This window comes from Apiospora aurea (assembly GCF_038362705.1).
Source record: "Apiospora aurea strain CBS 24483 chromosome Unknown utg000001l_segment0_segment0, whole genome shotgun sequence".
Taxonomy (NCBI): domain Eukaryota; kingdom Fungi; phylum Ascomycota; class Sordariomycetes; order Amphisphaeriales; family Apiosporaceae; genus Apiospora; species Apiospora aurea.
This window is the reverse complement of record NW_027117388.1, coordinates 6,010,705-6,034,942: the sequence shown is the minus strand read 5'-3', so window position 1 is coordinate 6,034,942 and position 24,238 is coordinate 6,010,705. Positions and strand designations below refer to the sequence as shown.

The 24,238-nt window shown below is 53.8% G+C and overlaps 7 protein-coding genes across 7 annotated transcripts; all 7 read right to left on the bottom strand.

Annotated features, from left to right (window-relative positions):
- Nucleotides 1–279: 279 nt before the first annotated feature.
- Nucleotides 280–3,483, bottom strand: PG986_001820 (beta-galactosidase extracellular; the record flags this gene model as incomplete). Its single annotated transcript, XM_066838042.1, has 5 exons — nt 280–600; nt 694–1,652; nt 1,706–2,414; nt 2,472–3,047; nt 3,118–3,483. Coding segments are annotated over 5 exons (2,931 nt in total), but the record flags the coding sequence as incomplete, so codon positions are not given.
- A 775-nt stretch (nt 3,484–4,258) lies between these two features.
- PG986_001819 (hypersensitive response-inducing protein) lies at nt 4,259–4,788 on the bottom strand (the record flags this gene model as incomplete). Its single annotated transcript, XM_066838041.1, has 2 exons — nt 4,259–4,574; nt 4,658–4,788. The coding sequence occupies 2 exons, from the start codon at nt 4,786–4,788 to the stop codon at nt 4,259–4,261; spliced, it is 447 nt and encodes a 148-aa protein (XP_066706934.1).
- A 1,130-nt stretch (nt 4,789–5,918) lies between these two features.
- PG986_001818 (cholin permease) lies at nt 5,919–7,547 on the bottom strand (the record flags this gene model as incomplete). Its single annotated transcript, XM_066838040.1, has 1 exon — nt 5,919–7,547. The coding sequence occupies one exon, from the start codon at nt 7,545–7,547 to the stop codon at nt 5,919–5,921; it is 1,629 nt and encodes a 542-aa protein (XP_066706933.1).
- A 727-nt stretch (nt 7,548–8,274) lies between these two features.
- PG986_001817 (Aldo/keto reductase) lies at nt 8,275–9,429 on the bottom strand (the record flags this gene model as incomplete). Its single annotated transcript, XM_066838039.1, has 1 exon — nt 8,275–9,429. The coding sequence occupies one exon, from the start codon at nt 9,427–9,429 to the stop codon at nt 8,275–8,277; it is 1,155 nt and encodes a 384-aa protein (XP_066706932.1).
- Nucleotides 9,430–12,705: 3,276 nt separating this feature from the next.
- Nucleotides 12,706–15,562, bottom strand: PG986_001816 (uncharacterized protein; the record flags this gene model as incomplete). The annotated part of the gene is made up of 3 exons (XM_066838038.1): nt 12,706–14,414; nt 14,469–15,360; nt 15,416–15,562. 3 exons carry the CDS (start codon nt 15,560–15,562, stop codon nt 12,706–12,708), a joined length of 2,748 nt encoding a protein of 915 aa, XP_066706931.1.
- Nucleotides 15,563–16,871: 1,309 nt separating this feature from the next.
- Nucleotides 16,872–19,444, bottom strand: PG986_001815 (uncharacterized protein; the record flags this gene model as incomplete). Its single annotated transcript, XM_066838037.1, has 3 exons — nt 16,872–17,324; nt 17,423–18,643; nt 18,707–19,444. The coding sequence occupies 3 exons, from the start codon at nt 19,442–19,444 to the stop codon at nt 16,872–16,874; spliced, it is 2,412 nt and encodes an 803-aa protein (XP_066706930.1).
- A 3,897-nt stretch (nt 19,445–23,341) lies between these two features.
- Nucleotides 23,342–24,149, bottom strand: PG986_001814 (RNA polymerase II subunit A domain phosphatase SSU72; the record flags this gene model as incomplete). Its single annotated transcript, XM_066838036.1, has 2 exons — nt 23,342–23,939; nt 24,016–24,149. 2 exons carry the CDS (start codon nt 24,147–24,149, stop codon nt 23,342–23,344), a joined length of 732 nt encoding a protein of 243 aa, XP_066706929.1.
- Nucleotides 24,150–24,238: the final 89 nt, after the last annotated feature.

The window sequence follows — 24,238 nt, the reverse complement described above, 5'->3', positions numbered from 1 at the left end:
GTACGCCGATCTTATGAAGAACCAACCAACTAATGCCTTTTATGAACCACGATTCGATCAATTGAACCACCCAGGAATCCGTGATGGGCGTTCGGGCATAAGTAACTACGAGAACAGCATCTACGATCGAAACTTACAGCAGGGTCACATGGAGTGAGAGGTCTACCATCTGGTTCTATCAAGCACACTGCTTAGACAACAGTAAAGCCATATTTTCCAAGTGCATCGTGATATTCGTAACATCCCTAAACCCCAAAGGGGAGATAACGTATTGGAGACCTAGAAAGAGGAAACACCAAAAGAACCCGCTAATAAGCCCCCCCCTTCTTCCGTCCAAGCCGGGCTGTCCACCAGCACAATCCTCTCCCGCCCCGTCCAGATCGGTCCGCTCGTCGTCCTGAGCTCCATGGCCGGCACCTTGGCCCCGCCCTCGTTCAGCGCCCAGAGCGAAACGCCGACCCAGTTCTCGCCCTGGTAGTCCAGGATGCCCTCGGGCACGGGAAAGACCCACTGCGGGCCGATGTTGCTGCTGAGGCGGCCAAACTGCCACCCGTTGACGAAGAGCTGGAGCCGGAAGGGGCGGGTCGGCGACGACTTAGACTTGGACAGTGCGCCGGGAAACACCAAGGCGAGCGGGATGTCTCATTCGTCCGAGGGTAGCGAGAGGTTGAACGAGGCGGTGTAGAAGGTGACGCCCGGGCGCGGGATGCCGTCGGGCGGAGACGACGACGGGGCAGCAGAGGAAGAAGCGGGGAGGGGAGCGGCGGGTAGGTGGTAGCCCATGCGCTCGGCGAACAGGCCGCCCTCGTTGAGGGGGCCGCGGGCCTTGTCGACGTATGCCAGGCCGTGCAGGTTGCCCGTGAGCTTCCAGGCGACGGGGGTGCTGGTGGCCTTGGCGTCGCTGTAGAGCCGCCAGCCTAGGACGCCTCGGGGCGCGTTCATGTAGTCGACGCCGACGGGCTGCTCGTCGTGGCCCATGTTGTCCACGACGACGGTGAAGACGTGCGGCGAGCCCGGCTCGAGCAGCGTGCCTGGCGGCGGGATCGGGTAGGTTGTCTGGTTGGAGGACGCGGACCCGTTACCTGTCCAGGATGTGAGGAGGGTTCCGTCGAGAAAGACGGACGAGGCGAAGCCTCGACCTCCCTGGACGTAGAGGTTGAAGGAGGTCTCCCAGCCCGTGGCGTTGAAATGGCCACGGTATATCAGTGTTCCTGTATTGAAGCCATAGTCGGCTGCATAAGCAGTGACAGTGGCCCGAAGGGGAAAGTATGTGTTGTTAGTGTATGGTTGATCAGCAACAGTCCACGCCGTATCATTATAAGAGGCTTGTATCTCAGGTAGCGAGTCGACCGATCTCCAACTCAGGGACGCAAGGTTAGGCAGCTCGACCAGAGGTGGGCTGAGAGTAGCGTTCATCGTTAAGGACTGATTGGGATACTCAAAGGGTGTGTCTTTTCCGTTGATCCGAACCGCCTTAACTCCTGAAGGAGCGCCTATGACTTCGACAGGCGTCGATACGCTCAAGTCGGCCTTGATGGATAGTTCGCTTTCGTCCAAAGCAGCGGATCTGACGAGATAAGGACCATTGACGATCAGCTTCGACTGGCTTCCCACCACATCGGTGACCCAATACTTGTATGCAGAAGGGCGATCTATGACAATCAGTCACCTCCAAAACTACATGCAAAAGCAATGGTTTACTCACCCAGCAGGTAAAAGGTCAAGTCTCCGGCCTGTACAACAGCACGTTCGGTGGATGTAGACCATCCCAAGCTTATTAGTTCAGAGGAGACTGAGCCGAACCTGGAAATATTCTGGCCACCCTCCACAACCTTGTAGGAAGAGCTCGGCTTCTTGGCGACCAACTCATTGAATTCATTGTGCCCAGCGTAGATGATCAGGACTTTCTTGCCGTTCAGCAATGTCTGATGTGTGAAAATGTCCGCGGTAGAGTAGAGTAGTCTTGTGCCCTGGACATCGTAATCTGTGACCATCACCTTCGAGTCTCGGCCATTCAATGTCAGGCTATGATTAGATTGAGGGATGGTTATGTTACCCTGGGACGTCGGCAGCGTAATCCTATAAGAAGTTGAAGCCAGGCTGGTGTAGTCGGTATGCCGGACAACGAAGAACGATCCGTCTGCGGTATTGTTGCCGAGCAGCGGGGTGGCGATAATGTCCGCATTGTCGCTATAAGCAGGGGTGGCGTTGACAGCCGGGGTAGCAGTCAAATAGGCAGGGCTGGCCATCACGAAGTTGGCTTCCACCTTGAGTCCCGAGTACTTCTCCCTAGTGATGGTGCGGTCCTCTTTGATGACGCTCCCGTAGTCGTACGAGGTATAGCCGCCTGGATGTCCCAGGTTACCCCAGTTAGTCCCTCCAAAGATCATGTACAGATTCAGGATGGAGACACCCTAGAAGGTTAGTTGGTTGTCCTTTACTTCGACTGTAACGCGATAGAGGAGGCTCACTGCGGCAAAGGTATTCTTGTAGAACACCCGCTCAAACTCATGGTTCACCAGTTGACTGCATTGTTCAAACCCCCATCCACCCCAGGGATCGAACGAGCCAGCCTGAAATTCATTGATGGAATATGGTGTAGAAGGGCTTTGCTGCAGGTGAAGGGCCCTCCAGTCTGTCGGGAGACCATCAGTTGGCCATACCGTGGGGTTTGCGCAGTCGAAGCCCAATGGGTAGCCGTCATGGCCGTATATATCCACCTCACCCACTCCCGTTCCAGGGGCATTGTGACCTAACGGAGCAGCATCGTTAGAGATGAACGGTATAGTCACGCCGGCATCCCTGGCCTGCTTCATGACATATTCCATGTAAGCACCATCTGGAAAAGGGGTATAGTCGTCGGCCCATGTGTACTCGTTCTCGGGCTGGAACAGTATGGTAGGTCCTCCATTCGTGATCTGCGCATCCGCGATCTTCTTGCAGACATTGGACATGTAGTTATCCGTGGCCGCCAGGTAATCAGGGGCAGCAGTTCGCAAGAGCCCCCGGACTCGTTGGAGCCAGCCAGGGTAGCCACCCCCGCTCGCCTTTGGTTGACAGCAAGCTTCTGTTAACTACACCCGTACCCTAGAAGAATGCGGGATCGGTTTCACGAACCTCTGCGTTGATGTAAGGGCCCGGCCGAGCGATAAGCCAAAGACCGGCCTCCTGGGAAGCCTCGAAGAAGGGTTCGAGTGCGAAGACGCCCTCGGCCGTGAACTGCCCTGGATTGCCTTCCAGCAGGGCCCAATCCACGTAGAACGACACCGTATTGAACCCCAGCGCCCTCACTTTCTGAAATACATCCAGCCAAAGAGATGGCACTGGCAGGCGAAAAGGGTGGAACTCGCCGCTGAGTATCAAAACCCTGGTTCCATTGACGAAGAGGGAGCGCACATTGATGGAGCTGGGGCTCGACCTTTCAATTCCATTCGACAAGCCGGACACAGAGTTCGTATTTGCAGCCCATAACTTGCGCCGGGCCTTCCCGAGGCCGCCGAATTAATCTAGTGATGCAGGTGCCCGAGATTGGAACATCACGTTTAGTGGCAGCCTTGTAGAAAGCCAGTTTATACCTGCTCATCCCATACGTGATGATCTCCAAGGTGTTGTGTGGAATCGGGGTTTGCAGGAACATCCCGCCATTATACATACTGAACGCACTTGGTTTTTTTTTTTTTTTTTTTTTTTTGGTTGGTGGGAAGCTGCGAAGTCGGGGTGTAGTTGCCGTACTAACCAGCAATCCAAGGCTGTGCCGTAATATCGCGAGTTCACATGAACTTCGTGCAATGAGATGATGACCTCACAGGCCATTGACTCACTAACCTTACAGGGGCGTGCATTCACCCCCGGTTCCCCAAATTCTCCCCGCATTGAGCCCCCCCTGCCAACCTTGCCCTTCCACTGACATATTAGGTGGACGTACATATTTACTTGCGCGGTACTGTAGGTGGCAATGATACCTTCTGGTTCTGGAAATCCAATTGGCATATCCTTTAATTCAGGACGGTGATTGTGTGCTTTATATAGCAGCATCGTGGCTAGTGATCAGATGGGGTTGCATCTAGTTGCTTTCATGTGATGTGATCATGGTTCACTAAATTTGTCGACCCCTGTTATATACAAAAATATGCATTCTATTCTATTATATTCTATTATACCCCCCTCCTCCTCCTCCTCCTCCTCCTCCACTACACCTCCTCCTCCACCACTACACCTACCCATCCTAGAGGCTCTCGCACCAAGGACAGGACACCATCTATACAACGTACTCGAGGTCGAAGTTCTTGGGGCCGGCGTAGCTCTGCACGGCGGCGTTGGACCCGTCGGACATGACGAGGTCCTTGTTGGGGATGTGGTAGACGCCCGTGGTGTTGGTGTGGGGGCTGACGGGCGCCTGGACGGAGAAGGCCAGGCCCTTGGCGTCGCGGACCACGTTGAAGGTGCGCGACGACTTCTCGCACGCGCCGTACTCGACGTTGGGCAGCTTGCCGTCGATGCCGCCCGGGACCATGGCCTTGCAGGGGATGGGCGTCGTCTGCATGGTGCCGGGCTGGAAGACGCCGAACTCGTACCTGGAAGAGAATCGTTAGTGGGATTTCCTTTTGCCTTTTCACTTCCCTCTTGCAAAAGACGCAAAGCAGACAGACAGACTTACAGGCACTGGCTGCTGTGAGGAATGCAGTCAGCGGTGAAGTCGGAGATCTGGTAGACGACGCTGTGCTTCTCGAGAGCCGCGCCAGAGACGACGGCGGCAGCAGAAACGACGGCGGCAGCAGAGAACTTCATTTTGATTGATGGATGGATTATTTGTGTGTTGGTAAAAGACTAGGAGTCGGTGTTGAGTTTAAGGTGTTATGATGCTGTTGTCGTGAAGATGTTGGACTGGCTTGCAATGAAGTAATAATCAAACCGGCGGCGCTTCCAAGGCTATATATACATATGAGGCATCGCAATCTACTAAATGTGTCGAAAGGGGGGTGAAAGCATGTTCGATACGTCTTCCTTCGCCCTTCGCTCCTCGTCGGTCCCTGAATGACAATGATCGGCATTTCGAGATCTCGTATTCGAGACCCCGGCAAAGCAGAAGGGGGGCATTGCCACTAAAACTGGGTGCATCTTTATTGCCTATTCCTTCCTTTGGGCCTACCGCCAAATGTAAAGTGTTCGACAAGTCAGGGCCGAGATTCTGAGACCCAAATGCGGACCTTCGAGATGGACCAATCCGGGCCATTGACTAAAAGCGAAAAAGGGACGTTTCCAGACGGTTCAACTGAGAAGATGACATCAGCACAAGGCCTGCATGCGAGCCAAATGGCTTGCGGGTGCCAGTGCCGCATACTGCTGTAAATAGAACGTCGAAGTGCGCTAAGAAGCCCCTGAAGCGAAGAACTGAACCGCCCAGTGCAGTTCATTAGGTCCTGAAGACCCCCACTACACTGCACTACAACATATACGATGCAATCATACGGGGCCACCACCACGATGGGGCTTCCGTCAATACCAAAGAAGAAAGCACCGCATTCCATGCCGTATTTTCCGCTCGGCCGAGGTTGATTCGCTGCTGGACCATCACGCACACCGCAGGTCTTTTCCACTTATGGGCCCGGCCCGGCTTTTCCCAACCCACCCACCCACAACAAGCCACGGCTGCGACGGCGCTGGGGAGCCCACCTGCAGATACACGAATTGCACTTGACGGAAGAACCAGAACGTTCATCATCAATCTTCCAGGACAGCGAGGGACCAGCACACCAAAGTTTAGGGCGAACAGCAGAGCCAATCGAGAGAAACGCAACGTGACGATCCGTCTTGAGTGCTACCCTACTAAGAATAGATCTCGGCGCAATCCCAAGACAAACCCAAAATGGCCCCCGTCTAAAACAAAGAAAAACAAAGTCCGGATCTTCCAGGGCTCCTCAAGACTCGGGGACCACACTCCGGCCCTCGTGCACGGTGCTGAGGCCGCCCGTCGTGGTCGGGCCCCGGTACCCGTGCCGCGCGACCACGAGCCACCAGAGACTGAACAGCAGCGTGAGCCCGCCCCAGATCAGGCAGGCGTAGTTCATGGTCTGGCCATCGGTCGGCAGCGCGAGCGGGAAACTGTAGATAACGAACCACACCAGCATGTAGGCGCAGGCGACACCATTGACCGCGAAGCCGAGCCGGCCACGCAGGCGGAAGGGCCCGAACCGGATATTTTTCCGACCTGTGAGCAGGTTGGGCAGGATGGCGGCCAGGTACGAGCTTGTGATGAGCAGGAGGAAGCTCCCGACGAAGGCGTTGAAGGCGGTGCTGCTGCCCACGTAGATGCAGCCCAGCACGGTGACGAGGCAGGCGGAGGCGATGGTCGAAGCGATGGGGACTTGGAAGCGCGGATTCACGTGCGCGAGGTGGTCGGAGAAGGGTGTGGCGCCGTCGCGGGCCAGCGTCCACAGCGTTCGCCCCGCAGTCATGTAGAGACCAATAACAGTCAATCCAATGCACACCATGATGATGGCCAGGAGGCCGGTCACCCCCGCGGCGGACCCGGTGGCCTGGTGGTAAATCTCGGCAATCGGGTAAGACGACTCGAAGAGGACATCGTAGTTGTTGATGGCATACATGATGGCGATAAGGTAACAGAGTCCCGTGGAGAACCCAATGCTGAACTGCAAGCCAATGGCGATGGGGACGTTGCGCTCTGGGTTCGGAATCTCCTCAGCCAGGTGGGTGAGAGGATCGACTGCGCCCAGACTATAGGCGCCATTCACCATCCCCGCGACAAAGACAAACCCGTCCGGATAGCCCAGAGCGGCCGACCACTCCTTCCAGACGAACGATGACGTCGCATGGGGCGGGCGCCCGTCGCGGCCCGGCATCACGGCGACCACTATGACAGTGACAAAGAATCCGACGAGCACCGCGAAGATGCCAAACGTGTTCGAGTGCGGCATGGCGTCGTTCGCGAAGCACACGAGCGCGCACGCGAGCCACGTCGCGAGGATGTAAGCGATGAAGGCGTGCCAGGACTGGGCCTCGAAGCCCGGGTGGTTGACGGCGTACATATGCACGACGGTGTTGGCGAAGATGGACGCCATGCTGGCAGCACCGAGGACCCAGGCGAGATAATTCCACCAGCCGGCGAAGAAGCCCACGGCGCGGCCCCAACCGCCGCGGCCGGGCGTTACCGAGGCCCAGTGATAGACGCCCGCGGACGAGGGGATGGCGCTGGCCAGCTCGGCGACGCTGGCGGCCACGGTGCTGTAGAAGGCGGCCACGGTCATGAACTCGTAGAGTACGCCCGGCGGCCCGCCGTTGAAGATGGCCGTCAGGATCGACCCGCCCACGGCCGGCCACACGGTGCCCACGACCAGGCCCACGCCCGCCAGCGACAGCAAGCTGAATTTTCGGGCTAGTTCCTGGGTGTGGCCCGAAGCGTTCACTCCGCCGGCGGGGATGGTCTGGGTTCGCTCGATTCCGTGCGAGGGATTGTCCTCTCGAACCTTGAGATATGTGTCTTGGTCCGCCATCGCCTTGTAGTCCTGGTCCCGTTCGCCCGGCCTCATGGCCACAGTGCGTCCATCCATTGAAGACGATATCAGGATGAAAATGACAAATGGAGAGATGGTATATTAACCCAAGATTAAGAATAACCGCCCGACTTCCACTGTGTGTCACCGTGACGCTTCAGAAGGAAGATTCCTTGTACAGATGTCTCACCTACTTTTCGGCTTAATTCTTAGTGATGCCTCGGCATATTCAAAGTGTGCTTTACCCCCCCCCCACCCACCCAATATACGGGCAACAAAGCGAAAGGCGCCCCTGCCGCTATTCATAGGGACGTCAGGGCGGCTTTCCTGATAAAGGCGAGGTGGACGGCGGTCGCGCCCCACCGTGGAGAGTCCGGGGTACCATGATAGGTTAAACGTTGGAGACGCAGATCGTCTTCGGCGCAGTCAGTTGCTGCTGATTGGCCTGCCACCACTGGGGGTTGGAGACTATCAGCTCCTGATCGCTGGGAGGTGAAGTGAGGCGGCTCCGTTTCGTTATCAGCCGTTCCGTTGTAATGGACGTCGTATACGTTGGTTATCGCCTGGACTTACTTGATCTCGTTACTAACACTGCCAAGGATCGATAAAATGAAAGTGGTTAACGCAATCCCATTGCCAGCTGATTGTGAATCCTGTGCCTCCCGTACTGATGAGGGGTCCAGTGGGGATCAACTCGGAGAGGCTGTCTGTGCCGCCCAGCTACATATGATCACAGCCCGACCTGATTCGCTTCTACTGACCATCAATCGACCATCTCTGCAGCCTTGGCCTCCTTTAGATGATGGCTCAAATCGCCCGTTGCGGTAAGGTACGGCGGACGTCTATACTCGTCGCCGCAGTCTCCAGGTATGGCCGTCAAGCCGCGCTGCGCCTCTGCAATCGCCTCTCTATCTGCATCGTCTAAAGCAAAAGAGAAGGCCGCCAAGTTGAGTTTGGCCCACCGCAAGCTGTCGTGGGAGAGGCGGCAGCCCACAATCACGGCGCTCACCACGGGGATGTCGAGCACCCATCGGGTCGCGACGGCGGCGATGGGGACACCGTGCTTCCGAGCGACCGAAGCGAGGCACCACAGTACGCGCCGAAAGGGCGCCCAACCGCCCGCGGCGCGGATGAAGCGCAAGTACTTGCGCAGGCTCCAGTTCAAGGCGTCCATGTCCTGGGGCTCGTCGGCCCCGAGCCACTTCTCCGTCAGGAAGCCGCCTAAGAGGGTTCCGTAGGCCAAGATGCCGACTCCGTGCTCGGCGCATACCGAGGCGAGGTTTCCCTGGATGACGCGGCGGTCGATGACTGAGCAGGGCACCTGGTTCGTGGCGATGGGGAAGCCGGATTGTAGGAGCTGCTCCAGGTGCGCCGCATCGGTGTTGGTGAGGCCGATGTGCTGTATCTTGCCTTGGCTCTGGAGGCGGCGAAGATGGCCCAGGTTGTGGAGGTACGTGTCATCCGAGTAGTCCCAGATGTGGTACTGCATGAGCGCAATGCTGTTCTGGCCCAGCCGGGCAAGTGCACGATCGACGGCTGCTTCGGCATTCGCAAATGATTTCTCGCCATCCTCGGGCGGGCACCACTTGGTAAAGGCCGTCAATTTGCGTGAGTCATCAGTCGTAGACGCATTGAATTGGCCGACGACGACTTCTGCATCGCCATAGTGGTCGGCCATATCGAAGCACCAGAGCCCCGCATCGATCCTGCCAATCGCGTCAATGAGCGTCGTAGGCATCACGGGGTCGAGGTAGGGTACGTACAGTGGAATCATGGCTTTAGCTGCCATGGAAATGTCAATATCGGTGTCATGTCCTCCTGCAAGTTGCCAGAGACCATTAATCATGCGAGGCATCCTCAGCGAGCCGGCGATTGTACACTGTTCAGCTCGCAGTGGTTGGGCTGGATTAGACTCCATCTTGAATGAGTTCGTAGATATTAGTGGAAGCTGGAGAATTCCGGAGTTCGGGTGTTGGACCTTTCTTTACCGAGGAATGGGGTGATTACAATAGCTGTTGAGTTGCAAAGTAGGTTATGGGATTGCTAAAGGGACTCGCAGCGTGCAACTCCGGCTTGGTACCACTTGGGAAGGATTCACTTGTGCCTTCAATGATACGCTGTTCTTTACAACTGAAGCCGAGTGCAGCATCTGCAGGATAAATAATTAGGTGCACGTCCTCAAATTGGCCAGGATTGATGCCCATAGTAGGACGGCACATCCAAAGTATACTGATGATTGCAATGGTTAATATTAAATATATACTTCTTCTGACTGATGAGTTTCGAATGTGCTATAGTTAGTGATAAGCGGCGATAAGTTCATCCTGGTTGATACGTCTACCCGGCTAGCTCAATTGGCTAGAGCGTGTGACTTTTACTTGACAGCCTGCTGTTGATAACAAGTTATCCCAAGGTTGTGGGTTCGAGTCCCACGTCGGGTGTAACCTGTGATTATACTTTTGCTATATTTTTATTTATGTCTCTTTTGGTTAGGAGGAAGTGGTTCCTTTTCTCGGGGGGGACCAGTGGCTGTGTCAAGTAGAATATGTGATTGGTGGGCACACGATGTCCAGCTGGGGTAGCATTGGCAGACTGTTTCTCCCAGAGCAGTTCAACCGACGTAAAAAGGGGCTATTGTTTGCTCTGTCTGTCAGTACGTTCGGTGGGCCCCTACATCCCTGACATCGTCATTGGATATGGTTTTGCTCTTATAGTGGTTTTCTCTCCCTCAGAGATTTGGGGGTTGCATAAAAGAGGGCTGCACTTACTAGGACTCTCAGCGAGGCTTACTGTTCCTCAAGATACGGACGTCCCTGCTACCGTATAATCGTTTCATCACATTATTTTGTTGGTCAGCCACCGACCCGAATCGTCTCCAGTACATCCATGACCGACAGCTACTCATGGCATCCTGATCACGATGATTACGGCCTTTTTCACCACTGCAGCGAACATACTCGCCCGGCGGTTGGGGATTCAGCATTCTTGCGGACTCCTGCTCATTTTGAAGGATGTTCCGGTCAGTCCGTTCGGTCCTTGAGAGGGAGACAGTGGTTCAAAAATGTCATGGGTGAGCTCCCGGGGGGGGTTGTAGGTACCTTGACTACAGTCTGCGACGATGCTGTCGACTGGACTTGTTTGCCGAGGAGCGCTGTGTGGGATGAGTAGGTATTGTCATCTTGTAAAATGGCCGGCCGTATGATGTTATTCAGAACACAAACTATTGTACTGATTCCACTGAACTCTGAATAGAACTCAGCTGAGGGTAGTTGTCGTTGGTTCCCATGTGATACGATTCGACCTGGTCAGACAGAATACGCCTACTGGTTCGCCGGTTGACAGCAACTTAATAGTATTTGCTGGTGACATAGTCATCACTCTCGTCCAGACATAGGCCCGTACTCACCACAACGCAGTACGTAATTCTTGAAGCCAGAACGGTGGGTTGCCACAATGCCCCTTTTCCTACGTCCCTATCAATATATCTGATATTTCCATGTACTAGCCCACCATTCATCCCATCGGATGGTTCTCCCTGCGCCAAATGGCATGAAATGAGGTTGTTTCGGAAATATGAACGCAGTAGATCTCGTGTGTGCTGCGCGATCCACCGAAGATGGTATCTAGAAAAGGGGGCATGTAGAAAGTTGATGGTGCAAAATGGCAAATCTGACGGGTACTTAGTTGATGGAAAAACAAGCCGATCTAAGCCATGGGCCTGTTGTTTAGAAACACTGGAAGGCAAAAAAACACATTTATTTTCTGCCACCCAGCCGCCTAAGTTGGACGAGTCCCTCACGACGCCCACACGAGGTACAAACGAACATCGCATGGCTCCCGAAAACACTGTCAGCAGGCTCTGAAAATAAATTAAATTCAAGAAAACGGAATTCAATAACAAATGAAAAAAATTAAAGGCTCGCCTCTGGAGAATCGTGCCGAATGGGAGAGCTGGCCGCACCTTCCCCCTGCCATCTCTGAGCATCGAACCTGTTACCTCAAGTCCTCTCCAGGAGACCAGGAGGCCATTCTTACCAACTGCACCACAGAGACCACGGCCAGATGGCATGAAGTGAGGGGAACATCCGGCCGGGAATTCCTTGGGGAATCAGCCTTCTATCTAGCTATTTATCAGGTACTGATTATCTGCCTCAGGTACGCATTCCCCTACACCTTACCTTAGGTGATTGACTTGCCTCTGCATTGTAGGAGATTTGTTTGTGCCACTTGTAAGTAGAACAAAATGGCTACCACCTCTTCTTACCTTGCCACCACCCACACCTTTGTACCCAGGATCTAACAGCACGTGGTGGTGTTTCTCACAGCTAGATGCCATTCGTACTACCATCTAATTATGGATCTCTGTAACCCATAATACAACAACGTCAATACAATCTGTCCAGTGAGTTGAAGCACAAGCTATGCTGGCATCGATCTACACCACCAACTTCTTCGAAATTTTCCCAGGGGGCTCCTGCTTGTCATGGTGTTGTACCAATACATGCTGAAAATATCCAGTTCCCTCTCATTACAGGTATCCCCCGGTCCACTGGCATCATGACCTTCACCGTCACACACTGCGTGATCATCCATACGGTTTCTCCCCTTGATCTTTTGTTTCTAAATAGGCTGTTTGTAAGAATAAAAGTCAGGACCCCGCTCTACCGGCAGAGGTTAAGAAAGGAATCAGATGATTGGAACCTGCGTAGCTACCACCTTGCCACTCTGCTGAACGTGGTTGTACTATGGGCGTCAGAGTAGCTGGGCCTATTTGGTTACTGCTCCGGGGGGCCTTTGGAGCTTACCCACGTTTGACTCATCATAGAGAACGCTTGTGAGTTCCAAGGCAACCAACGCCCACAAGAGATGCGATCAAGCCGTCATTACTTGCGTAATGGCTACTCCTCTAGCTAGTAATCATAGGCCGCGGAACTCGCCTTAGGACACTCCCTCCTTAGTCAGATGCCCACTGCGGACTGAGTTAACAGATATCAGTATAGAGGAGCTGCTGGAGCTACGATGAAGTTGTTGTTTCGAGCCTACGGCATGGGTTCTATCGGATCCAACAAGCAACACGCCAATAATCCACTTCAGCAAAAGCCGGATCAGCCAATAAGACAAGCATCGCTTTTTGAACACTCTTTGGTATATATCTACATGATCTTGCACAGCACTTCTAATCCTCCACAGGGCCTCATTCATAATCGCCTTCTCCCAGATATCGGTCAGGCGTATCGGCCTCCCACAGCGGGCGCTCCACGAGCGCCACTTCTAACGTTTTCCTCGACGCCTGGCCATTGGCTGTCGACGTGACTGCAAGTCCGTTGGTCTCCTCCTCTTCCTCTTCCGGGCCGCTCAAGGGTACAATGCCCATGATGGGACGGTACTTCAGGGTATGCCAGAACCCTATGCTTTGGCCACTTTGTGCTGCTTTCTGTTGTTGGCGCTCTGCCTTGCGCTTCAAGGCCAGTTCGCCGCGGGGCTCCGAGTCAGAGTCGTCTTCGTCGCTGTCCTCGCCAGGCTGGCTCTGCTCATCCGTATCCATGGGATCAGTCGCTCGGCGCTCCAGGTTGAGGGCCTCACTCTTTCCGTTCTTGAAGTGTTCCACTTTGGTCGGACCGGCAGCTCCCCTCTTCATCTTGTTACCGGCACCGGTGTCTGGCCCACGTTTCCTCTTCTTGGATTGATCCAGTTGATTGTCTTGCAAAACAAGCGCTGATGACTCATCAGGGGTGTCTTCTGCAACATCTTGGGAGAGGTCCAGCATAGCCACAAAGGTGTTTCCGTACATCCATATGCGATCGCCTGACCAAATAGCGCCCTTGACTAGATCGCGTATGTTGCGGAACTCGATGGGCAATCGATTAGTTGGGTTGCGCCGTGACCAAGGTGTGATACCTCCAATCGTCGGGTGCAAGAAAAGAATCTGGGGTTTGGCCGTGGCAGCAAAAAGAACGTAGTCATCCTGATCGCCAGTAGACTCTGTATTTCCACTTGGGATGTGATCCGAAAAGGAGAGCAGGGTTGGGGCATTGCGAAGCTTGGGAAGCAATGCAGCATTGGGATTTCTTGCCCAGGCCACGGGGGCAGGATCAGTGTCGGCAGATTCATCTTCGCTATCGTCCGAGTCGCTTTCGCTTGATGAGCCATCGTCTTGTGCATCGCCATTCACCCCATTTTGCAGGGCGGACGCAGTGTCGTGGGCAATCCAGGTATCAATGTAACCAGCCACGTCAGCAACAGCCAACATCTTGGCATCAGGTGAGAAAGCGATCTGGGTCACGCTTCTCTCATACTCTCCCAACCCACCAAAGGCAACGTGCTTAGGTATGTCTCGCTTCAGTCTGTGAAGTCTGACTGCTTTGTGAGAGATGACGGGCATGTCGTCGGGCTCGGACCCATTGCTGACGCGCAATAGGGATACCCTGTTGCATTCTTGCACAACGCATATCCACTGGTTGTCTGGCGAGATCTTGAGACGTTCTGCGCCGAGCGCTGCAACACCAACAGGCACATCGATCTTGGCAATCTTGAGCTCGTCCATTGTAGGATCGGGAATTGCTGCAAGATGGAAAGCCTTGATGTCCGACGTGGTCGAGACCACAAGCAGCGAACCATCACTGCTAATGGACGCAGAGGTTATGTTAGCTTCCCCCTTGATGAGGATACGAGCAAGTAGCTTGCGGTTCTTCGTGACATCGGCATCGACCCCAGTCTCATTGACTATGTCCTTGAGGGGCTTCTGCAGACGCCATATGTGCACCTCGCGATCCCACCAACTGGCCATCAGTCGCGCGCGGGGGGCGCTCATCAGGGGTGGTGCCTGAGGGAGATGCGAAAGCGCTCGATGATTTTCCATCCCGGCTTCGCGTAAGGGGATTACAACTGGATTCGCGTCGGGGCCTGTCAAAGCATTAGTTGGGAATCCGTGGATCGTAGAAATGCATGTTCACAAACCTCCAGAAACAATCACACTAACACCATCCTGTTCGCTTTCAAATGAGGTCATGGTTTTCACGTCATGACCATGGTATCTCCTGTGCCAGATTGTTGCCCATCTTGTGCTAGTCCCGGACGTTTTCCTGTGCAGGGCTGTTCTCCTATCCATACCACCGCTCAATACGGTCGAGCCATCAGCGCTGACAGCTAACGATAGCACATCTTGCTTGTGACTTTGTAATCTTTGAGCTTGACTGTAGGTCTTGCCATCCCAGATGCAGACTTGGCCAGTTGAATCACCTGAAACGATGTCTTCGTTCGGTAGGCACTTGACACACCATACAATGATCTCCTTCGCGCCCCCAGCAAGGTCCGAGCCCAGAGTCATGCGACGTAGGAGATGCCCGGAGCGTATGTCGTAAATGCGGATCGAGCTGTCGGAGCAGCCAACGACGACGATGTTGCGCTTCTGGAAGCAAATACTAACGAATCGGGTCTTCTTGGAAGTCGAGTGGACAAGGACACGATCGAATCGCAAATCGCCATCTTCAATCGAGTAGAGTACGAGGCTGCCATCGATAGTGCCAGCGACGAGCTTCTGGGTCTTGGGCGCGCTGCTGCCGCCCTTTGCGGCCTTGGTGGATTTGGCAGAGTCCTCGAGGGGCTGGACTCCAAGACACCAAATGTCTCCATGCGTACCGGTTGCTTGTTTTTTAGGCCTCCTCTTCTCCAAATCCCACTCGGTGACAGTGCTCGTGTAGCCGATGCTGAACAGCCTGAGTCGTCCCTGAATGCGCCGTCCATCGGAGAGTAACCGGTCGGGCTCCGTCACCCAGACCAAGCCGTCGATGCTGCGATCTTTACCGCCATGAAGAATGCTCTCCTGGTGCCATTGTCCGCCTAGAGGGTTCTTTTCTCGATGTTAGTCGACCGTAGTAGTGACGCGACTCGGGGTTTTATCTTACCCATATCTCAATGTCGCCGTTGGCGCGTCCAATCGCGAGTCGAACCAGGTTGGGATTTCTCCTGCCGGTCAACTGGGAACAAGAGAAGGCGACGGCATTGATTGCGCTGGTTGGGTAGGGCACAAAGCGGCACCGGTGAATATCCATCTTGAGGCTGCTGCTTCGATCGGGACCCGAGGCGGTCTTTGTAAAAAACGAGAGAAGTTGACTCCCAATCCAAGGAGCTTGCAAAACCTCCAGGCGAGTTTCTCGTCTCGAACTTTTTCCCTAGCGGCTTCGACCTGCAGCCAGCAACCAGGCCAAATCTTTAGAAATTTTTAAGCTATGGCCCGTGCTTATCTTATCGCTTCATCGATAATGCTTTAGCCCCACCGACAACGACACCCCTGACGACCACTAACCCCACTACTCAGAAGCCTACTTTGATTATGAGTATGCGTTTATCTACATACCTTAGGTATATGCTTGCGATCTTTCAAAAATACTAACATATAATACTTTAGAAAGAGCTTGTTGGGCCAATGCTATTGTTCTCTGCTGTGACAGGTTGTTGGTTGTTCGTTGCCGTAGAGATACAGGTAACTTCAGTTGAGCCCATCTATACATACAGGGTTAAGCACATGCATACTGGTACATGTAGCTGCATAGCTGATGAAGGACGATCGATGCACACCCACATCACTTGCGTTGGGGGCTCAGCAATACGTCTTTCAAGAACAGCAATTCCATAAGATTTACAGTTGAACTTATGCTTCCTATCATACAGGTGTGAACATGACCTCATCCAATCTTGACTCTCACACAACCGTGGTTTGGTCTGGCGTCGTTCCATTCGGCGTTAAAAGCTATGCGACTTGCACCCTCGGAGTCCTCTTCAGCTCATACCGATGAGCAGGAAAGTGGTCCAAAGTCAACCGCAAGCACAATAGCAGGTCATACCAATACCATAGCCCTCCCTTTCCCAAGGACGGAGTATCACCGAGGCCCGTCCACCCTGGTGGGCCATTCTGGTTCCCACCAATCCATCTGTCGCCAACAGCGCTAGCGAACCAACCATACCAAACGACTCGTAACTCCATCCATCTAATTATAAACAAAGAAATGAGCTGCCCCCGATCTATCTCTGACCGCCGGAACGAAGACCCAGATCACCGCACTCTACCCAGCACAGCTTGGGAAGGCTTTTGGGTATGCTACGGAAACACTCCCAGCAGTAAAGAACTATTGCTTGGCAATCAGGACAGCTGGACCAATAGTAACGACGGCGCGCTTCGGAGCTTGCCGTGAAAGCTGAAAATCATCAAACACTGCGAAGGGCGAGCGTCTGAGATGGAAAGGGGTATCAAGAGCTCGGCAAGAACGAGTGCAATCGAGGTCGAGAAATCAGAAGGCCGTATGCGTCGTCAAATTATGTAATATGCCAATAGTAATAGAGACGTGTGAAGGAACGTTTCTCTCATGAGAAATCATCAGCGGATGGTACCATGGCTAGGTGGTTGGCGTTTTGGGCCAGCTCTTTCATCTCACGAGCAATCTCGAAGGCTATAGGGGGCAGGGTCTGAGACCACATGCGCCATTGGTTATCCTGAGCGCCAAGACCCCGTGATGCCATGTCTTGTCCATGTTCGCCGGCTTCCAACAGGCGCTGCCGGGAAGACGCAAGGCGGTCGATCATATCAATGCCAATACCACTGGATTGTGCCTCCGACATGACTCTCCCAACAACATCTGCAATGGAGTCGATTTGATCATTGATTTGCGCAATAGATGCGTCGCTGCGAACAGAGCTGACCAAATTTTGGATCGTTTGGACAAGGACCGCAGTCTGGTCCTCGACGTAAAACCTTAACTCTTCAGCGCGATTGTCCTGCTGCTGGCCACCATAGCCGCCCGGAGTAGGGGTGGGCCCCTGTTGGCATTCGTATTTGCCATCCCATTCAGCCCGTTGGGACCACCGTTACGCGAAGATTGATTGTACGGATTGACGGACTCGCGAGGAGAGCTGACTGGGCTATATGCCGATGATTGCATACTGTCGCGGGGCCCGAGGCCGTTGAAACGAGGAGGCGGGTCAAGTGGCGATTGAGCAGCTTGCGGCGATGCTTGTTTAGCGTAAGAATCCTGCTGCGTTGACCGGTTCGAGAAGAAGGCGTTCGAATCAACGGGCGTGACGGTACCGTCGTCGTCGTCTTCCAGCTCACCAGCAGGCGTGGCTCGAATTTTGACGGTTCGCAGTAGTTCAACGATAGCAGCCACCAGATGCGATGCGGCAGCATCAAGAAGCGAGACAGGCGAGATACCCGCGGCGGCCGCAAAGTTCTTGGAAGCCGTGATCAAGTTGTTTGCCGTAGCGGAAACTCTGCTCTTGAGCCTCTGCTGTTGTTGGTGTAAGTTCTCATCGTTGGGCGCCGATTCATCGATATCCTTAGTAATCCGTCGAACGCTGACAACGACCGCCTTCATAGAGTCGATCACCTTGTCTGGGACGTCGGTTCGCGCCTTCTGTAGCAGTTCATCAATAGAGATCTGGAACCTGGTGACGTGGACGTCCTTGACGAGCCCGTTTTCTTGAGTGAATCCCTTCTCGCGGATGTATTTGCCAGCATCCTGATCAATGGCAAGGCCGAGGGAAGAGGCTCGCATGTTGCGCAACTGAGTTTTCGTGCGTGCATAACGGTTACGCCAGTCGCGAACTTCGTTCTCAAGGGATTCCACCACCTTTTCCAACTCTGTTTGCCGCTCCCATGCTGGCCCATGTTGCTGAGAGAGTATCTTCATCTCGCGGAGGAACTGTTGCGCTTCACGTCGGACTTCCTCGGTTACCTGTTGCTGTTCCTCCAAAGCCATCCGCAGGTCCTCGTTTTCCCTTCGCAGTTCCGCATCAGCGTCACCGCTTGGAACTGCCATGTCCCGGCTGCTCTGATTCGCCTCTTCCAGTTCTTGTTGCAGCCTCCGCATCTCCGAGCTGTGTTGTTCCTCCATCCGCGCCAGGTCCTCTTGAAGGTTTGCGCTGAAGTCTTTGGCCTGGGCCAGTTGGTTCTCCAGGTCGGCTTGCATGTCAGTCCATTGTTTCCTCTCCATGTTGTCGGATGACGCTTTGGACCTCTCATCGTCAAGAACGCGCGCCAGTTCGTCGTCTTTCTGCTTCAGCTGGTCTTCTAGCCCATCGAGCCTCGACTGTAGATCCCGCGCCAGGGCCTGGGATTCTTCAAGCATTCTTTTGTCACTCTTGGGGGCGGAGTTAGTACCATAATTACTCTGAGACTAGTGGTTGGGTTTTCGGGAACATACCTCGGACATAGCCCCACCCTCGCTTCTCTTGCTTTCGCGGCCATTGCTGGCCGCTTCCAAACCAAATGCTTCGTTGTCTTCAATATCGTCGGCACCATCATCGTCCTCTTCGACCATGGTGCTCTTATTGGGCACTATCACGTTGCCTTGGAACTGTTTCTGCTGCGGCCTGTCGTAGTTGTTGGGAGGTATCCCGGGAGAGGGCGGAACACCGTAGTCGGTCATACGAGGCGCCCCCGAGCGGATGGAGCTGGCATCCGAGGGCCTTCGCATGCCCCGGGGAAGCCCGTTCATGCTGCTAACAGGTGTTCCTGATCGACTCGAAGGGCCGCGCGATGAAGACCTGGGGCTTCCCATACCTTCAGGGCTAGAAAAGTGTGGGAAGCGCCGCTCGAGCTCGCAGAAAACATCGGTGGCCAAGTCACGAAACCTTGGGGGTCCCAGCGTCGATAACTTCTGGCGTGCTTGGTTTCGCTTTGGGTGAAAGGTATCTTCAGGCTGCAGAAAAGGCGGCACTTGCGGCCCAGGGGCTCGTCGACTCAAGGCCTGCCGTCTAAGCAGCTCATCGTATACATCCGTGGATAACTCGAGAAACTGCACTGCAGAAAGACGCAGTAGCTTATCTCGAGCTCGGTTGGGTGGTGGGTTGGCGCGACCATCCTTTGAGGTCTGTTGCAAAAACTTTCTCAAGGCGACATAGTGTCCGCTGAGAACGGGTTCGTTGTTTTCGTCTTTCATGCTGCGACCGCTCTCGCTCCTCGCATACATGCCGGTGCTGGAACGGCCGATAGACGGCGGTGGTGAAGGCTGGCCGACGCTTCTAGGGGCCACCAGGCCCAGGGCCGGGGAAGCCGCTCATACTTCCGTTACGTCCACCTGAAGACGGTGGGGATATCACTCCGCGGTTGTTTGGGTCGTAGTTGTCGGGATTCTGGTATTTATTGATGCCAGACCATTCGCTGCCGCCTACTGAGACAGGTGACAGCGGCGCATTTCGAGTATTCATGGTAGTAAATATATTTGGCCACTAGTTCATGCGAATGAATCAATGGATCTGCCACAGCGCCAGGTCGCAAGGAACAAAGAACTTTTGAAAACCCAGCAAGCAGACGTGTGTGTATGCGCCACTTGAACGTTCCGCAGTCTCGCAGTTTGAGGCTAGAGCTTAGCGTCAGAGAAAAGCCTCCTGAACGCACCGTTTGTGGTTTTCCCCAAGACTCCTTAATACTCGAGTCGATATTCGATGTGCCGGTATTGATTCCGGTTATATTAAAGTGCTGGACGGTGTGTTTCTCTGGGTTGCCGTTGATCGGGTGGCTGATGCTAATTGCACACTCGGGCTTGGTGTACTTGTTTCGGGGGCGATAGTGACTCCCGATTTCCTCCAAGATGGTCGGGCTCGTTCGAGATACATATGAATATGAACAAACTGGACCACGGTCGATTCAGTCAGCTGTCAATGTGTCGCAGAGGAGCACGGCCTTGAGTTCAGCCTGCGGGGGACAGCGCCAGTCCGAGTCAATTGAGTTTAGTCGTGTCAGATGCTGTATCAAGAAGAACGTAAAGTGTCTCCCTTCGAGGAAACCACTGGCGGCGGCGGCAAGGGCGATGGGACGAAATAGCGACGCAAAGGTTTGACAATCAACTGTCGATGGGAGTTTCGTTGGCCGAGGCGTCTTTCTTTCTGTCTTGAATCCTGTTTGTTTCTCGTCGGTACTTGTTTATTCGATTCTGGGTCTCCGGGATCGCGAACAGGACTTCGAAAAGCAGCGGCGTGGGCGGTAAAGAGCACGAGAGGGAGGGCAGCGTAGCCGGCAGGGGCGTTTCCGGGGGCGCAGGGCAACAATTATGATAAGAGACGGCAATGAATATGAAGTATACGAATGCTCTCTCTGCCTTCCTCGTTGGGTGAGTTGATGGCCACAGTAGGTAGCTGGGGAAACTGTGGAACAATCAATAAGGTTTCTGAGCAGAAGATGGCGAGGCCTGGAGCGTAAGACAGGAACGTGAAGGGGGCCACAGGCCGCAGGCACAAACACGCCCGAGAGACCGAGCGGCTGCAGGTCGTTGGAGTCCCCAAGTCTCAGAATGTGCCGGGTCCTGGAGAGCTTCTGCTGTCTGCTCTGCTGCGTTGCGCTGTGCTGTGCGGCGCGCGAGTGGATGTGGATGTGGGTGGATTCTGGTTCAACTGGCTTGGCTGCTGGCAGGCAGGTCGGAAAGCGTCAGGTAGGTGGTAGGAGGTACATTCTACCCGAGAAGACCTCCTCCTGCTACTTCCAAATCAAGGCAGGCAGGGCATGTCTTGGCCGATGAAACCAACCACACCCAAGAGGAACTTGCAAGGAGAGGAAGCGAAAGACTAGGGGTGGTTCGGGGGATCCTACGTACTAACGAAGTTGGATAAGGGGGGACCGACTGGGGGGACCACTGCATGCACCCGATTCGATTAAGTCAACCTAATCGCTATTCGCTGCTAATGAAGTCTGCCTAGAACCTCGACCGAATTGCCTACCTGATGTCCCTAGGTATCAAATCGCTGAATTGACAGGTACTTATTACTACTACCTTCATTTCATCGCCCAAGCCTTTACGATGTGGAGGGCAACATTACTCTAGACTTAAGGGATCTACAATGAGAGTTTAGGTTATCCACTTTTTTTTCCTTCTCCTTCGTCTCTCTCTCTCTCTCTCTCTCTCTCTCTTTCTTTTCTCGTCTCCAGATCGACAGGCGTCTCGATTGAAACAGGTCCCGGTGTTGGTTCCCGCTCTGCACTTCTTCATGTGTATGACGCTTATGGCAAAGCGAAGGTTCACACCTAGCACACATGACATCGTCTATTAGAAGCAGAAACCACACTCCCAAACTTGTCAGGCTATCTGGTGAAAGGAGACGAGAAACTAAGATTGTCAATTATCAGCCGGCCTGCCTGGCCAAGGTTGTCATGCAATTGCGGCTGCTGCCATTAAGTGCTAGGCACGTACATGGTCCACCCCCCTACCAGGTATCTTGGTTTCTAAGCGGTGATTAGCAGCTAGGCCGGGCAACCTTTCGATTGCAGCAACCAACCATGTCCATACCAGCACGGAAGCCAGAGATGCCCCAGCCCCTTTGGCCTTTCATCTTCTCCAACTGCTGGCTGCCCTTATTCTTCAGCAATGATCGCTTGATGGATGTCGCGCCCGAGAAGATCGACATGGCGTTTTCCATGTGCAACCGTAGTGCTCAGCTGACGTTGTCCTACCCAAGCACGCGCTACGACACGATATTGGTATCCCATTCCCGTCTTACCTAAATCCGTATGCCTTCAAGAGACAGCTGCACAGCCCTGTCTCCTTCTGTCTCCCATCGAAAAGGCTTGATCTAGTCCATTCCAGCGCGAAGCAATTTAGAAATGCCCACCCCCTGTCATCGATGAGCTTGGTATGTATGGGGCTTCCCCCTGAGGCGCAAGCATTTCTGGTGGTTAAATTCGATTGGTTATGCGCTACCTGCTGCGCTACACGTACTCAGTTTCTCTAGCGTGGCCGCCATGCTTCAATGGCTTGAGGCCGACTGGGCCGGCGGGGCTCCTCGACTGCATTCTGGCGCGCGCCAACGCCATACGGAAAAAAAGCTGACAGTTGCGTTGAACAGGAGATATTCCCAAGTACGCTGTCAAAGGCGGCGCAACTTCGAAATGACGTGACGCGTATCGAATCCACATCACAATCCCATCGTGTTCCATACATCGGAATTCGCTGGGCGGGAACCAACCTCCATCCGTTGTTGTATTGCTGTATCACTGCTATGGGCAATTGCCACGACCGGCCGTCTGCACGAACCTCCAGAGAAACTGTACTTCGAGAGGCTATTTGCAGTAGAAGCATATTATTACTATTATTAGCCAAATTGTGCTGCATGTTCCATGTTTCGTTCTGCCGCATTTGCGGGATGAGTTCTATTCCGAGCCGAGAGCATGAATGCATCAAGTTGTCTGGCCTATCTACGAAATAATTTGCTGCCTCCTGGCCCAATCCTGCCACGCTAAGAAATGTCTTGAACCTGCATATTATAAGTGCAACACACAAACTTACAGGCACACACCAGTGATGCGATTGGGGCATGATGATTTTCCATGACGTGACATGAAGGGTGCATGCCTGATGAACAACTTTGGATCGATACGTTTTTTTTTGTTCTACTAAACACTATCTGCAAGCCTCTCGGGTCACCCGAAGCATTGACTGCGGTGCGTTTCGTGCCAAAGAGGCAGGGGGCGGTTGCATATGTAGTGTTTGAGCCTCATGTTTCCGCGCAACTGCATTGTGAGTCACCTTGGGATGATTACACGATGGTTGTTCCTCCATCTTGCAGAGCGTCCATACCGAAGCGCTTGTGGTACTGCTACTTGCCAAAGGAGGCGCTGACTGGTGCTACAGTGTAGCTCAACCGTACATGGATATCGCACGTGCCTTGCAAGCTTCTGACTTGTGAAGCAAGTTCATAATGGGTGTTTGGGTATCATCTTGTGAGCTCAATGCTCAATATGGATTTGTGGGTTGCGTAGACGGCAGAAGGGCGACAGTTACCTGATCAAAACCAGGCCAATGTCCATGTTGCTGGCAGGTTGGGCCACCTCTCCTGCCACTCACCGATTATGTCAGGCACTCTTTTTCGTCAAAAGACGCCCGGCTCGCCGCGCTTCCAGTATCGAAGGACATGGCGCCGACAGCCTCGCGTTCTTCTTGGGCGGCTTTGTTTAGAGAGTTTGCGAGGTCAAGGATGCCCTGGCCTCCAATCGAGGCCTCTTCATGATTATCCTTGATGTCAACATTGATGACATGAACTGGTTTGTTCAACGGGGTGCCACGATTATGCAGGTCGTCAATCACAGCATCCCAGCAGCGCTCCTCGCATGTAAAGACAACATCAGCTACGCCTCCTTCAATGCCTTCGCTGCCACGGTCAGTGGCATGCTCAAGGCGGGGGATGCCAATCTGCCAATCTTGCCAGCGCTCAGGGCCCCATTTGACTCCTCTATTCCTATCAATCATTTTGAGGAGGCCATTTCGTGTGTAGAGATCTTCGTCCTTCTCCTTCAGTTCCTTCCACATGCTATCATACGAAGTCTTATTGAACTGATAGACATTAGGCTGCGTGATGCTTGGACCAGGCAATCTAACAAGAGAGCCGGTTCCGAAGGAAATAACAGGGTAGTTGGCTTTCGAGAGCTGCAGGTGTGCCTCCATGGACCTTTGGAGGGAGAAAAGAGTAAGTGAATGCCGTGGTAAACAGATAAAACAGACAGTGCCACAAGCTTTGAGCTCACCTATTCTGGTTACTCGCACACACGGTGCAGAATTTCAATTTGTAGCCGGACGAGCCTACGCCCTCAACGCCGTTTTGCGCAGGCGGCTGCGATGCCGGCACTGCCGCATCAGTGGACGCACCGTTGACATCCATCGAGGCGGGTCTTCGTCAAGTCGTATTTAAAGTCTCAGCTGTCAGACAGCAATAATAACTGCAGTACAGAGAGCGTTCGCGTTCGTGGG